Source organism: Apaloderma vittatum, unplaced genomic scaffold (assembly GCF_000703405.1).
Source record: "Apaloderma vittatum isolate BGI_N311 unplaced genomic scaffold, ASM70340v1 scaffold1943, whole genome shotgun sequence".
NCBI classification, from domain to species: Eukaryota; Metazoa; Chordata; class Aves; order Trogoniformes; family Trogonidae; genus Apaloderma; species Apaloderma vittatum.
Genome location: NW_009706234.1, coordinates 153,085 through 169,950, shown reverse-complemented (window position 1 = coordinate 169,950; position 16,866 = coordinate 153,085). Strand labels below are relative to the sequence as shown.

Here is a 16,866-nt window from a genome sequence, read left to right as displayed (position 1 = left end):
CAGTGAGACCTCACCAATGTCTTGGCAAAACTTCCTCGTCATCCAACATCAAACATTCTCACCACCCTTCAGACACATTCCATTCCAGCAATTTGGCACAAACCCATTCATTGTTGCCTTTAGCCACTTAATCAGTGCCTGCTTCTGTGTAAAAAACAGATCAAGACTTCTGCTAAATCAACCCACCAAGCTCCCAGACCTAGGGGCCTCAGACATATTCAGTACCTGCCCGGTTATATCATTTAGCAAAGACTTTGGTATGATCAGATAGAGCCAGAAAAAGTGGCTTCATGTTCCCACTGTGCTATTGGAAGGGCCTAGGGTTTATACGGAAATAGGATTGATTCCATCCTTGTATAGACTGGGAAATACCTAAGGACATAAGGCTCTGCTTGCAGGTCTTTCAAGATCATAGGCTGACTGAGTTTTAAACAGCAGGCATGAAGGAACATTTTGTTCGTATAGTGAAAATTAACAAAAGTTATGAAGTAAGTTGTCAAAACCAGTGCAAATAAGTTACAGTTTAAAAGCAGTCTCCATTTCAATAATCATTGATGTCACAAATCAGAAAGATAAGGAGAAAATCTGTCATTTTACAAAATTTTTCATCCTGTGTTGTTGTTGGATATTTCTTTTTTTATTATTTTTTAGTGAGTAGAAAAGGAAAAGAAAATGTTGCCAGTTTTTTCTTTCTTTACTTGTATTTCAGTTTGTTCATTTTCTGCTGCTGCATCTGACTCAGAGACCCCTTATCAGAACAGGCCAGTGCAGCTTCACAGGCTGTTTTTACAGCTCTGCAAACAGAAATCCTCAGACTGGTCCCTCCAAAGGACACCAGACTATCACAGTCTCATCCATATTCTACTTTTCCCTGTGACTTGAAGTCCATGAAATCCCTCTCCTCAAGCCTTTTCAAAACTGTTTACCTAGTTTGGTGATTTTCTCTCAGTTTTCCATAGTTATTCTCCCTGGAGTGTTAATTCTTTTCCCATCAGAAAGTGTTTCCTGCAGAAACTCTCACTTCTTATGTGAGTGATTCTTTTTCTATCAAACTGAAGAGCATCAACAATCTTCAGTATAACATTTCTCCAGTCTAAGTCATTTCCTTCCCTTATAGGAAGAGCAAGCAGTTAACAATACTTTGCATGTGAAGGGATTTTTTCAAATGTGCACTCTATTAACCTGAAGGATGAATCATACCTCACCATAGCATCATTAGATAAATACACATCCTGTTTAGAAACAGATAAAAAGAAACCTCTGAATGTAACCTATGCAGTTTATAGAGGTGAGTCTAAGATAAAACCCTGGAAAAAGGGATACTTACAACCATCCACAGAGTATTTTTCTCTCCCCATTAAGATTTTCTGGAGGGTAGCCATCCAAAACAATCTGCCATGAATATCAAAAGGACTCCCAGTTATCCTTCAGAGAACCAGCCCTATTTCCTTTGCAAAAGATGCAAATAAATTAAACAGTAAAATAAGTACTTTTGACCTCAACATTTGACTTAAATGTTAGAGAGCCAGCACTTTTCAGTTATCTCTTATACATTTATCTTAACTTATAATTGTTCAGTGCTTTTCCATTAGAAAAGAATTATGCTGAAGAGCTCTTGATTCCATAAACAAAGCCCATTTTCCACAAGCATTGTGAATTTAATACTTGTCCTCAGTCTATCCTACTGATAAATGCTCACTGTTGTGAGGAATTAATGGTGTGCCCATGTCAATTTGTATCTAGCTATTACAGCTTTGACGCAATCTTACAGTCACATGCTGAGTTCAGGAACACCAGAGGAGATCTGATTGTGACATCTGTTAAAATAAACTTTAAGAATAATGCTAGAACAATGCAAACTATTAATATATAGCATTTTGCAGCATTGGATATGCAACGTAGTTTGGAGTTTAAAACACTTGTGCACACACTGGATAGAACAGAATGAATACAAGCACCTATAAAATCCAAGGTGGTTTGTTCTGTAGTTGAATAGATCCTGTTTAATTCATTGACTTTGCCTGGATGGCCATGCTACTGAAGCATTATTATAAATAACTTGCTAGGAAGAAAGACAAGGGCTTAGTGGCTAGAACAGTCTTTGATTAAAGGGAGATGTCTATATTTAGTATGAGTTTGACATACAATGTTTCACTTGTTCATATTTAAAAGGCAAAATCTGGGCTTCACTGAGGCCAATGAAAAACTGCCTTCTTACTTCAGCACAGTAAGAATTTTAACTCAGAAGCTGTCTCTAAATTTCTATATTATATTCAAAGAAATGGATTTATGCTATTGTCGCCACTATAAAAATGTCAATATTCCATTTGCTAAATATATAGAGTGATAGTAAACGGATGTGCCTTCAGCTATCTGAAAGGCAGGTAACAAGTACACACTGACTGTGACTCCTCTCATGACCAGCAGTGGAAGATCAGCCATGGAGTGGGTTTCTTCCCGTTCTGACTTAGGTTGCTAGAACATCTAGGATGAATATTTGGAGATGTTATTTGCTTCCTATTCCTTATAGAAGATGTCTAGAAAATATATGCTTAGGCCTAGTCAACTAATATTTGGGCATTTAGATTGAAGTGTGTTTAATCTCACCCACAAAGCTTCATCTCAGAAACAGCAAGGTTCCTTTTTATTTCTTGCTGTCTTGTGAGGTAATCTTCTTGATTTCTGTAGACCTAGCTGTCCCTAAACAGGTTGATGGCATTTATTCTCATAGCAATATTGACTTTTACTCCTTTCCCGGTGCTACCCCTGATCATATGTTTATAGATAGAGCAACATTATCTCCACTGAGCTATTAATTGACAGACTAAATAAACCACGTATACATCTCCCCTTCTAATCTAGGCTCTCCTTGGATTTCTCTTCTGATGATCTTTTCTCTGATCCTGCATTACTGAATATCACCTTTCTAGACTATGGTAGAATTTTGCAGTGTTCCAGATAAGCTTCTACCAGACTCACTGCACTATAGTAGCAACCCTTTCTTGTTTTACCTTTCTAGATGCATTCCCCAGTTATCTTATTTCTGTCCTCAACTTCTATTTATCGTTCGTTATCAAAGTTCTAGTCACGATAAATCTTCCACTTTGTTTTTGTTACTGTTACAACATCTGATTCAAAATATGTCAGATATGTCAGTTGTAACAATAGTTCTGTCATCACACGAGATGTAGAGACAAGGCCCAGCCTGTGGCCTCACTGTTCCTGCCATGAGAAAGGTCAGGGAAACATTAGAGCTGAAGACCTTTGAGAGCTGGCTTGCTTTTCCTTCTGCTTTTGGGGAAACCGGAAAAATGGGGGCAGTGGGAGCAGTTGTACCCACACATGCCAACCCACCCTTCAGCATGACTTGCAGAGCTCTTGAATTTCACAGACACATAAAAGGGTGTCAGGAACTAGGGCTACAGCACCTCTGTGGGCACGAGAACCAGTATAAGTATAGGTGCTTTTTACCAAATTCATAGAATTATTTTCCTGTCCCTGTACCAAATAACAGCTTTGTAGCTGGACAGAATGACGTCTATTCCCACATCTACATAAAATTCGTCTGCTACATGTTTCTTCTTGCAGTTAAAAATACATGAAAGCATTCATAACTTGATGGTAATTCAGCCTTGAAAGTGGCTAATGGCTTATTCAGGCTGCAAGACTAGTGAGAACTCTGTACTTGTTCCTATTAAATTTATTCATCCTGAGAGACTTCCAAGTAACACTAATAAGGAGCGCTGACTTCGTAAGAACAGAAAGAAAAAGCATTCCTGTTTCATCCTCTCTGTGGAGGGATGTGGGAAGGCAGCATGAGGATTCTAATAAGAAAGAATGGCTTGGGTACAGTTGTTTGAATTATTGCTTGTGAGTAAATGAGGGTTTTTTTCCGTTACTCTTTTTGTGTATATCATTCAAAGCTTTACCCTAATTTCCTCAACTGGGCTTGCATTTTTAAGAATTTACAACATAACTTGGGGCACTTTCTTAATAATACCTACCATTTGTCTACATATATGCAATGTTGTGACCCAATTGTTAGAAGAGAAAGAGTATAAACTATTAATTTTACAAAAGAGTTCTGTTTTTCCGTTGTTCCAGCCCCTGTGATACTTTGTACTGCCCATTACTCATGCACACGCTGAGGCTGAATTCAGTTTTTCTTCTCTCTCTTCACCTCCATGAAAAGTTTCAGTCCAGATTGTCAGGAACTACGTTTATGAGCAGCATTATGCTGTTCTGAACTCAGTCTGCACCAGTATTTATTCTCTAGGTCCTACGTTGTTCCTCACCTACCCTCTGCCATAAGCTACCGATACTGTCACAAATGTTTGTTTTTGAAGCAATTTGACCTAAACCTAACAGTTAAAAAAAACAAACCAAAACTTGAAAGCATTTCCAACTCTAACAGATGCTCAGTGAGCATGTGGATGTAAACTGATGGACAAATTGAGAGAGAGGTCACAGTCACTTGAAGAAATTAATAGGATATGTTACTAATTGTGTTAAGGAACAAATCTCCATTTGCTAATTTCTAATTCTGGGTTGGGTCCACCACTGGTTGTACTCACTAGCTGTGACTGACCACAGAGGCCTTCCACCTCTTCCTGCACCCACAAATCTGAACCTATTTTATCCTCAATTTGGACATCACTATTACTCACACAGATGACATGACAGAAGTGCAGATCAAAATGCCCCTTTGAGTGGGAGATGCTCTTACTGAGCTAGCACTACCTTCACACCTGCCATAAGGAAGAGTTTTTCAAAGTTCCACAAGGAATTAGACCCCATGCTTCCCAAAAGAGACACATACTTCTAGGCTGGAAACTACTACTAAAGAGGACACACAATATTATAAAATAAAAAAAAACCTGCACCAAATCAGTTGACATTAATGAGGCTGAATATATATATTGCTATTAAAGGGAACTTGTGCCAAGGTTATCCTAAAATAATCTACTACTGCTCTGCTTGTGCTCCTTAATCAGATCTCATAACACTTTTAATTAGAGAGCAATACTATTAAGCCCAGAATAATGAAACCAAATAATTCAGTAATTGTAGAAGAGTGACAGGCTTATCTGCATTCCTTTAACTTTTACTTCAAAAATATTCTTGACTTTCAAGCTGCCATATTGCATTAATATTTTGACTTCTCATTTTATTTTCTGTAAGACTCCTGAAAAAGGTAATTTTCAAGGAAATAAAAAATAAATCCAACTTTTGAAACAGACACTTTGTGCTACTCTAGTATTTAAAATCTGAAAGTGAGACTGAAAGCAGAAAAAAAAAAGGTGAAGAAATGAAAGGATCACAGAGAAATATTTTCAAGTGGAATAGTTAGTTTTCCATATAAAAATAAAAATTATGGAGGAAAAAAAATTGCTAATTAAAACTTTCTTATCATCTTGTATGGCATTTGGCTATAATTTTTAAAATGTTTCAGTGATCTAAACAGCTATACTGTTTTTCCACGTTTAATGATCTATGCAAAACACAAAACCTTCATTTGCTGTCTTTCAAAGACTTGATTATAAGCTATTCTATGAATTCACGGATTTTCAGGAATAGTCCTAAATTACTATGTGTCTGTGCATATGGAAAAATAATGAGGTGGTATTCCTTGAAAGGAAACATCTCCATACATTCAAATAATTGTATAAATTAGCACAAACAGTTAGAGGAAGTAGACTTCTCAACTTCATTAGTTATTATTCATTTTTACATGGAACTCCAGGAACAATAGTCTTATGTTGCAGCATTATATCATAACTTATGTATCTGCCATTCTCATGATTTTTATAAAAGTAACACAGCACCTGCTAAGAGAATTTTTCCCACCCTACTGGGAAGAAACAGCAAACCATTGCCTGAACAATTCACCCAGGAAAAATGTTATTGAATCACATATTTTTAAAGAACCATACATTTTAAAACACACCTGTGCTAGCCTTGGGAAACAGCTCATGAGAAACTGCAGTTTTGCTAGCAGCTAATGTGCTTTCTCCAAATATGCCGAGCTGTTTGCACAGAGGCTCCAGCTTCACTTGGGTTTGACCCTTTGAAAACTTACTTAAGATTCATGGGCTTGTACCCACCCCTATGTAAATCAGGGCTATCTCCTTTGAAGTCAACAGATGTAAAAATCTGGGTGAATAAAGGAGAATCAGGGCCTGGGGCTGTCATCCCTGCCCTGCTGCTTTTATTCAGGTTAGGATTTCAAATATGTAATTGCTATACTTTTTTTCCTGTCACTTGGGAATGAGGATCGAGGATGAGCTGTAACAAAAGGAAGAATAGGTGCAGACTTGCTTTGCAGAGCTGCAGCAGGGTGCCGGGGAAGGTAGTGGTGGCAGATTTCCAGCTCTGAATGATCTCCCTCAGCACTGCTCCAGAACTCCTTCTTTTGCTATCTCCATTCCTCTTTCAGGCAGCAGTAATAATGAGACTGTTGGTAACACTTTGTGACTTCCTAACACATTGTCATGCTCCTAAAACAGAACTGCCTCAACTCTGATGGTTTTCAAGCCTGTATCTTTCCTATATCATCTCTGCAAAATATATGAGCCTCTCACTCTGAACTGGTACCACAATTTGTGCTAGAGTGCTTGCAAGGCGAATCCCATCAGGGAAAGCTATATACTTGGTCAAAGGCTTTAACACCTGTCCACACACTGGAGGTGATTTTGCAAAACTTTGGTTGCAGCTGATGTGTTCAGCAACCTGCCAGAGGCATGTAACACAGCAGAGATTGCTGAAATAAGTAACATGATGAAAGATTATATTACTTACAGTCTTACTAACATGGTCTACACTTGAATCAGAAAACCAATTAAAAAAATTAAAGAATATTACACTCTGAGAGTGGAATTAATGCACAAGCCTACCCCAGAAGAAAACACTTGCACCTGTACTGTTCAGTTCCTATCTGAATGACAAATTAGTCTGTCCTGGCACAGAGATTTATATGCACAGATGGCTTAAGCCTCACAGGCCAAACCAAGAGTTTCATGCACACTGAAGCATTTTCAACATCATTGCTCTTTTTAAAGTTTTTTAATAAGAAAATCAAGTGCTAAATCAAAGGTTAGAATGTAAGGAGAATTTCTTTCACTTCAGAAAATGCAATAAAAACAAATAGCTCAGCATAATCTAGAACATCCACCATTAGCATTTGGGAGTGACTAGGGCTTTATGTAGAGAAGACAAAAATTGAGGCTGAATTGCAGAACACTGTGCTATTTTCTAAATGGGCAACTAACCCAATAACACAGGAAAATGCTGCATTTTACATTCCTGTATCTTAATACGCACTTCCACTACCAGAAAGATCAGTATGTGAACTGGTATTGGAGGTGGTGTTACAAGAAATTTTCAGAACACCATTACATAAGCAACCCGTGCATGTTTTTTACTTATCACTGGCTTCCCAAAGTTGCCCCTGCAATGACCTTCAGGCTCAGTGTGTATTTTCTGTGTGGGTCCAATACTTCTTCACTCCTAAACCAGAAATGAAGACACTATATTCAAATAAAATGAAGAGCCTCAGTTTTGGTGATGCAGATAAGAGTCACTGGAAATTCTCGCTTTGTTTTTGTGCATAGGCTTCTCTGGAATTTGTGCTACTGTAACTAAAAGCAGAATCTGGGAACTACTACATACCTGTTTTATCAGAATAATTAAGAAAGCAATACTGTTTTTGATGACAAATAATAGTTTAATGAAATCTCCCATGGCAAATAGATCTTCATAGTGCTATAAATGCTGGCCATCACAAAATGAACTGCTTGAAGAGCTAACATTTTAATTTGTGCTATTGATAGTGTTTTCTAACATAGAAAGAATATAGTCTTTGCAATTAAGACACAGGATTAAAACAGCTGATGCACTCATGTTTAGTGACCTACTATTGCTAACATAACGAAGAATGTGTTTTCACCTGTACTTGCAGATTTCCAGCTTTTCAGAGTGTACCCACACCTGATGGATTTTTATACTTCCTACCCTTGGGGCCCACTGCTCCGTGGGGGTGTCTTCAGTTAGCAATTGAGAAATGGGATACCAAAAGAGACAAAGAATAAACTCATGACAGAAAATGCAGCAACTTTGTTGCCCTCTGAAAGCCAGCAATAGGAAACTACAGTGGGCTGGAGACAGTCTACTAAATACTTTATGACATACAGCCCATTTTTGAATGTTTTTTTCCCCATTACACATGCATTAACACACAGGAGCCTAACACATGGAAAATCTTATCTGGCCTCAGAGAGAAAAAAGCCACCCACAATTCCATTACCTCAATCTTTGACTATTCTGAGATGATGCTACTCTCTTCTAAAGAGATTGTGCTATAGTTTGCTCTAATTCTGATGAATACCAACTTGGGTTTTAAATATACCTTTGAAACAATCATCATACCAGCACAGGCTTTATCTACTACATTCATCACTTGCACCTCAGCAGACTATTCCTCCAAAATCTGCTTTGGTTAGACACTGCATTATACAATGCTACCCCATTCCTAGCCACAAAACTTTCAAAAACCAGGCAAAACGCCTAATCTAGGACTGTACGCTACATTAAAATACCTTATTTCATTTTTTACACAAGGATTACTGTTTCCCCAGATTTCAAATGATTACTATGGACCATGCAAAATGCCACAGACCACAGAAGCTACAATTTTAAATTGATGTTTTTATTGATTAATCAGGCATTGAATCAAGTATTGTAAAATAAACAGATTTTGTTCTTAAAAAAGTCCAGAAGAATACCATTCATAGCAAACTTGTTTCCTTATAGTCATACAAAATATGAAATTGTTCAAGAAACAAGCATAAAAGGAACACCTGACTGTCAGTTCGTGTATGTACATATGTGTGTACGCATATACACAAATTACATACTATATTTGTGCATATACTGGGGTATGTGTACACATACATATGCGTACATACACAAACATATATGCACAAAGAGTACTGACTGAATCAATAGTCCGCTGGAGAAATGTGGCTTAGCTCCAACTGAAGTATTCTGTGTTAAAGTGATACAGAAAGTCCTGTAGATAACAGATCATTATTTTCCCATTGGCCAAAACCATGATCTGTCTTTAGACTTACAGTCTAACTTTACAATGAAAATATGTGAGATCATTTGGAATCTTTCTCAATTCATGATATTACTTCCATCCAGCTCAATCTCCACCACCACTGTATGGCCAATTAATGAGCAGTCTTTTCAGTTTGTCACTACTGAAATCAGCTTTGAGATTTATTATTGCTAACAAAAAAGAAGATACACAGCCTTGCTATATGTACTTTGTTAATACACCCTTTCCTTTTAGGCAGAAACTTGGCAATAACCCTAAATTAAAACTCTTTTCCTCCTGCGTATTTTTATCACTGCTTTGCATCAGTCACCTTCTGTCAACTCATCATAATAATTTTTGTGCCAGCTCAGCTACCTCCCAAACATCCCAGGGCAGATCATCTGGGCAATGTACATCAGACTGTATCCATAACATTGTGCTTAATTACAAAATGTAATGTTTGGGGGTTTATCTACTTTTTTATTTTGAGGGTATACTTTTCTTGATTCTTAAAGACACTGTGAAAACACTGCAGCTCACTACACGTACACATTTTCCCTTATTTATGTCAACTCTAGAAAGACCTGTGGCTCCTACCTGTGAACTGGGGATGCAGCCCCAGATAAAACCATGGTACGAGCAATGTACTGCCAGATTTTTCTTCATTTAATTCAACGGTTAGCAGGGTGTGTAAAGGGAAATCAAAGGAGCATGGGTAGACATTTATTTTCTATTAAAAAAAAAGGAAAAAAACAAATAGGTGTGTACGTATTCCTCATCTTGCTCATAACTTTTCTACATCATCATAAGGCAAACTGTAGTACAGCTTTGTACCAGGAGATTCAGTATTTTAAAAATTTGAAGCTTTGCTTGGGATCATTTTATTTTGGACCCATTAGCGAACAAAGTGCAGTAAGGCATCCTTTTCAAAAGACACCTAAAGCATGGTTATAAATTAACGAGCAAACCTTTTCTTAAAGCTGATAATACAATTTATCCTTCTTCTACACAGGCAGATTTTCATCACTTGCATAGTAACAAAACGATGTAGGAAAACCATTCTTTTAAAGTTGTCATATGCCTCAGGAGTCTCCCAAAATAATCATTTATACATAAGCATTGTAGAAACTACAGAGGGCTTCTATTCTGTAGAAGGAAAAGGAGAAAAACGCACCCAATTCAGCTTTGAGATAAAGTAGGAGCAAGCTCTACTGCCTTCACTAAAGTTCATCCACCAGGATGAATGCAGGGCCTGCCCACGCTGCTGCTGCTGAAAACTTGCTATTTGCTTCTCATTCACAAAGAGAAACTGTGCTTTCCCAAACAACCCAGGACAATGATAACTATGAGTAAACTCCAGCTGCAGGGTTTCTTCATGCAGCACATGTGAAACAGATTTCCTTGCTTTGTTATAGAGACTACATTGTGTATGACAATGAAATATTTGTACTTCATTTAAAATCAATGGTAAAGTGGCACTTGTCTCACTTCCGAGTTGTTGGCTGGGCTTGCTATGTTGAGCCTTGTAAAATCAGCAATAAGCATTCACGTGTCTACCATCAGAATTGTGACATCTTCTATTACAATCATTCCATAAATGATGATGTGCTTTATCAAATTAGTCTACAGTCAGACCTTGGATTTTCTGCTCTCCTCCGGAGTTGTTGATTTTCAGAGATAGTATCAGTCTTTCACATCCTCAGTGATTCCGCAATGTTTCCCAAACATGAAAACGAAGCACTGGTACATGGGAATGTTGCCATCAATAAAATAAATCACCAGATGATTTATCTATTTGCATTTCTAGGAGATATTCCACATGCTTTTTATGAACAAAGAACACACTCCCCTGAGAACAGGAGTAAATTAAACTTTGTTCTTGGCTGTGTTGGCTATCTCCACTTCCTCACTTGTTTATTTTTGTTCTTTTTTGTCTTCACACTCCCACGTGCAAAGCAGAAATTAGGAGATCTCACACTCGATAAGACTGGTAATGAGAGTGCTAATATTGGCACGAGTAAAACCTGCAAACTCTAGCGTGTCCACTGTGCAGTTTTCATCTTTCCAATTTCCTGCCTTTATCCATTGTAAAATAAAAGGCTGTAAGGGGCTGATGAAACTCTGATCAACAGGACCATCAATGTGCAAAACCAATAAGTCATTTTCCAGGTGTCCAAACTGGGCTTTCCATTCTCTCTCTCTTTTTTTTTTTTTATAAATAATTTATAAATCTTCCTGTAAGAGACTACATACAAAACCAATCAAACAAAACCAACTGCAAAAGAAAGTTCTAAGATATTATTAAAGCCACATCTTGTCCTTCAGTACAAAGAACACAGTAGAGAACTACTCTCCCCTTTTCAGTTCCAGCCAGGTTCGGTGGCGATGGCCGGGACACCACGCGGTCCGTCAGCTCCGAGCATGCTCCTGGGGGCAGCCGCCTGTCCGCCTTGGGAAGACGCGTCGTCCTACCTTTTGGCTTTCAGCAGTCACGCCAGCTGCTCGGAGGAGTCTAGGTGGTCAGGGATAGGCAAGCCAGTTATAATGGTCAAACACTTATTCCACACCGTGAATGTGGGGCACACCGGCTGCCCGAATGTAATGTCAAAAGTGTAAAGATGTAGGGAGTTCAAAGCATCGTAAAAAGCAAGGGAACCGTTGTCATAGTCCAGCAAAATCCCGACCCGTCGGAGGTGAGGCGCAGGCTCAATGGGGATTTCTTTGCTGTTGTGCCGCACCACCCATGTGTTGTTGCAGCGGCAAAGCACCCAGGAGGCAGAATTCTTCCCAATCCACTCGTGCTTTGGTGCTGACTTGTAGGAAATACCAATGGCATACCTGCAAAACAAGAAACAACACAAGGAAACAAATGCTTCCTGCTGTGTTTGTCTTTCAATGAAGTCAAATAGCCCAGAGGACTAGCTGGAATGCCTCAGCCTCTTACTTCTGCTGGTTAAGTTCTAATTAAGTCACCATAATACCTGCACAGGCTTAATTAATATTTTTCCCCACCTCTCTTCCAGGTCTGAGAGGTCAAGGAAATTTTATTGTCCCTTGTGTTGCCTGTAGTTTGGCTGCTATGGTAATTTTTTGGAGCATTTGTCTCTGGTATTGAAAAGGAAGATTGCTGAGTACTCGGCAACTCAGAGTTTAAATCACCGGGCCTCAAATTTCCACTTCCAAACAGACGAATACAGAGGAATTCATTGATTTTAAAACACACTGCTTTCTCTCAGCTAATCTGATCTCTCCTTGCTCCTTTAATGTATGGCCTAGAAGAAGGAATGCAAGAGTAAACATCAAAAGACACATTAAAAAACCCATTTTTGCCATTCCAAAATATGTTTTGCCAGATGTTGGTGTGGTTTTTAGATTCAAATGAGCAGTTTTAAGACTGGGGTTTGGGCCAAGTGAAGCAATTGTAGGTGAAGACATTTGCTCTGCAAACCATAATTTATGGCAAGATCTGCAGGGTAAAACAATTGTGAAAATGTTGTCATTAATGGACCCTGATGGCAAATACCTGATTTCTCATAAGCAACAGAGAAATGTAAAGGTTCCTCGCATTCTAGAGACACTGCGGTACTTGTTGGGCTTTCAACCAATAGAGTTTAATGCGTCATAAATTAACCTATTTCCACTCCTCAGAGATGGCACAGGCAAAGAGCATTTTTCATGTTTGAGACAGTGGGCATACCTGAAGAACTTAGTGTTTTTTTCCCCTACATTAAACTCCAGCATGATCGTTGCCTTTGAATCCCAAAGGATGACATCTCTTCCACTGACTAAAGGGCCCCTGAAACCCACCCGTGTATGACACAGAGGATCATTCAGGAGCGGAGGAATGCACTCCTCCATTTCTTGCCCCTTTCTTCATACTCTGGGGCACAGACCTACAGCTCTGCTGCTCCCCGCCCCCTCCCCAGAAGCAAACCTGACCTCCATCCCTGTGAAACAGGATCATCAAATTGTCTTCATGTTTATTTTTTCCTCTTACTGAAGGATGTTAATATCCTTCATGTTTAATGAAGAAATGACCACATGAAGTCCACTCTGTTGTACAAACAAGATTAAACTTTCTGAGCTTTCAATTTCACTAAAATCTTAAAATATACTCTATGTAGGTTCAAAAAGCAACCATCCCTAGCCATGGAGTAGAAGTTCTGTGAAGGCTGCTAAATGTAAAATAGTCCTATCTGATAGATTTAATTCCAGAGTCCAAAAGCGCTGGAGATTGAGAAAACAGTCTGCCAAACTGCATGAAAGTATACGCTCGTCCTATTCTTGTACTGTTCCCCATGCCTCTGCTGCTGGTCTCTATCACAGAAATTGTGCCAGGACCTGTACATTGTGAAATAATGATTCTTTTCTCATGTATTTTTATATACATACCATGTACTCCCACTTATAACCACTTCCCAGTAATGCCGCCCGCTGTCAATGAATACGTTGCCAGCTACTCCGTAGCTCCCTTGGCTCGTGAATCGCTCTGGTGTGTGACTCTTTTTGGAGGATGTTTCATCACGTTCCACTGTCAAGTTGTCATGAGACACTTTCAATTTTCTGTGAGCAGATTTGGGGTCCAGTTTAAATGGCTGACCTAGAGACACAGAGACAAAGATGGCAGAAGAACAGTTTGGCTTTGATTTTGAAAAGGAGAGTGGATTAGTGAGCTTCTAAGAAGTCCACAAGATTACATAACCATATTAATCTCCTCCTCTGAAGCGTTCTTGAGATAGACTAACCTATTCTGCTCCCTACAATAGCTAGTTTGCATTGTCAGTTTACTGTCAATCTCATTGTGCGCTGACTTCCCTGTGTCGATAATCCCTGAAAAGAGCCCTGCATAATCATCAGGCCCATTATCTCTGACCTAGAGGTAACCTGAGTACTCTAATTCTTGCATGTAATTGAAACCAATATACATGCTAATAAAGGTCTGAGTGTTGCTTTTTTCACAGCATATTAGGTTTAGAATAAATTACCTTCTATTAAATCTCCAGGGATAAAGCTTCATAATAAAACATCTTCATTGTTACTACAAAAAATATGATTTCAAATCCCACAAAATGAGTTTGAAAATAATAAGAAGCACTAGCCTTGTCTGTTCATTCACCCACAGTCTTATTTGTAAATAGCACACTCAACAATTCAGGATTGCTTTGGAAGGATGCCCGTGTGGTGCTGGATACTGTGTATTAAAAAGAAGGAAGTGAACTACAACTTGGTCCGAATAATATGGCGTAAAAGCATTACTGAGGCTATTGCTCTTGGCAAGTATCTTCAGCTGTAGTACAAGGTTTGTAGACAATAACAGGAAGTTTTTTGGTAAACCAAACCCTGCGGATGTATAAAGCCCACTGCAATTCTGACAGGATTGCTCATTGTATTAAAAAGTAGAATGATCATTTCCCTCCAACAGGAGACAACTAGGAAAATATGACTCCACGAGTGCTCCCTTTTCCATTCTTACTGTCTTTAATATCACGGCAGAAAAAAAAAGGCAAGTGGAAGATGTGATGACATGCACAGAAAATAGAAATGAGTGCTCTCATGAGGTCTCTGTAAGGCACTGACACGGATACTTCAAATAAGACTGTTAAGAGTTATCTACTTCTGCAATGTGTATTTAGTTATATATTATGACCAAGTATAAAATCCTGTTGGAAAGTATTTGGGGACACATTTAACCTGTTTTTTCTTGCTGCTTGGTAGCAGTAAAACACCTACAGCCTGCCTCTCTAACTGGTTTGTAGACTAACTGGTTTGCTGAAGCAGTACCTGAATTATGTCCTTCTCTGTACCCGGTCACGTCATTTTTCGCAGTCACCTGAAAGATTGGGTTTGTGCCACACTGGGTCACAAAGTGACAGAAGGGTAAAAGATTGCCATTTCCAGTTAGGTCCTTTGTTTATACATTCGCAACAATACCCAGGTAGAACAATACTCAGATGCTTGGTAGCAGATGTGGGGTTTGTACGAGCAGCTTTTACGCAGAAGTGCAAGCCAGGTTAATAGCGGAAAGGAAAAAATCAGAAATGTCTACATGTCATTCCCTGCAGCATCAGAGTATTACCCTTCTCTGAGCACCCTCCCCTACAGTAAGCAGGTTTCAGAGGGTGCACAAATCCCAGTGTTCCCTTTCCACTGTTCAGAGCTGCCCATGATGACTACATGACTGAAGGTTTATCTGGGACATAAGAAGAAAAAGGCTGAAGACCAGTCTTAAAATTGCTATACTACATCTGCTAATAATTTATGTAACCATATTTTTGAAGTGGGATCTCTGACTACTCTACCACCTTGTTGAACTCCATAAAAAGCTGAGGAGGATGGAGCTAAGAGGTTTTCCGGTGTCCTAAGAACGAGATCATTTTGGAGGATAAAATTAAACTAGCAATTATATTAAGAACACTATACAAAAATAAAATGTTTTAATGCAAACATAAGAAAAAGTTATGCTTTGTAGAAGGAAAAGAACAGAGAGGACTTTAAAACAAAACCACAAAAAAGTATTTTTAAACGTTTCACATGTGATGACTCTGTTCCTGAATGATACTTCCAGTGACCAAAATGCAGTTGCATATTTCTTAAAAAATGTAACTTCTGCACTACTGAGGATTCTGGCAATCTTGAACTGAGTTAAATAACTGGCTTTCATTGTGGGAAGCACTTTAAATGAGTTAAACTATTGTGTGCCCTTGTATCTTCCAAAGACCAAACCTAAAATGGAAGGCAAGAACAAAGTAGCACGCGCGTGTGCCGGATCTCACGTTACTCACTGTTTGTCTTGAGCTTGCCAGGCTCGCTGCTTCTGCTGCCCGCCTGATTAATGGCCTTAACGATGAAGATGTACTTAGTGCCACTCTGCAACCCGTGCACTGTGTAGTGGTTTTGTTTGATATTGGGAACAATCATCCAGCTGTCGGCTGAGTTGCATAAACCTGCAATTTCAAGCAGAGCATGTGAGTCATAACACACTGAACGCTTAGTAACAGAGGGACATTTAGAGCGCTCCCAAGAACCCAGTGACCGATACGAATTTTGCTTATGCACCTTTTAAAGTGTTGTTATATTTACTGGCTTGCTACTTAATGTCACTAACTCATGTCATCAGCCCTGAGCCGAGGTACCTTTTAAGCTCTGGCTGCGTGAAGTCAACCATAACGAATGGGCATTTTAGAAATGACTCAGTGGAGTCACAAGCACCCTGAGATTTTTCATATCCCAGCACAAGGACTTCTTTATTGCTTAAGAACTAGAGGATTATGGAGATCCCATCAATCTACTGTTCGGATAAATGAATTCAGTTTAAGCCTCAGAAAACTAACGTAAGCAGTAAAGCTAGGAGGCCTGGGGAGGCACCTTTGCTGACAGTCCCCAGGTATGCATTCTTTGGGACCTAAAGCAAATCAGGGGAGGCTGAACAGGGTAGAGCATGGGCTTCAGAGCACGCTTTAGCTCTTACAGTGCAGACTTTGCCAGGATGTAATCTAAGCCAGTAAATTTAATGGATGAAAGTTTTTGATTTATGTCCTCATGGTTAGATGTCATCTGGGGAAGAGCTGGATAATTTTCCAGTTAGAAACTTTGTGGGGGTATGTTTGATGCCCACTATAGAAGCATAAGATGTAGGAAGTAAGTAAAATACAGGAAAAGCAATATCATCTTCAAAATGGAAAATTCATCCTTAAGATCAATTTATTAATCTACATAATTTTTTCTTACTGTGATATAACTGCAATGGCAGTCAATCACCCATATTACTT

The 16,866-nt window shown here is 38.9% G+C and overlaps 1 protein-coding gene across 2 annotated transcripts in view; it reads right to left on the bottom strand.

Annotated features, from left to right (window-relative positions):
• Window positions 1-11,332: 11,332 nt before the first annotated feature.
• The window catches only part of LOC104271110 (E3 ubiquitin-protein ligase Midline-1), a 102,099-nt gene continuing 96,565 nt past the window's right edge, over window positions 11,333-16,866 (bottom strand). Inside the window, exons 7-9 of one of the 2 annotated variants that reach the window (XM_009865691.1) lie at window positions 15,880-16,041; window positions 13,490-13,697; window positions 11,333-11,935 (exon numbers count right to left, since the gene is read on the bottom strand). In XM_009865691.1, the coding sequence (XP_009863993.1) occupies window positions 11,587-11,935; window positions 13,490-13,697; window positions 15,880-16,041 (719 nt within the window). In that variant the 3' untranslated portion in view covers window positions 11,333-11,586. The remainder of the gene's footprint in view (window positions 11,936-13,489; window positions 13,698-15,879; window positions 16,042-16,866) is intronic. The other variant, XM_009865692.1, reaches the window with a different exon arrangement.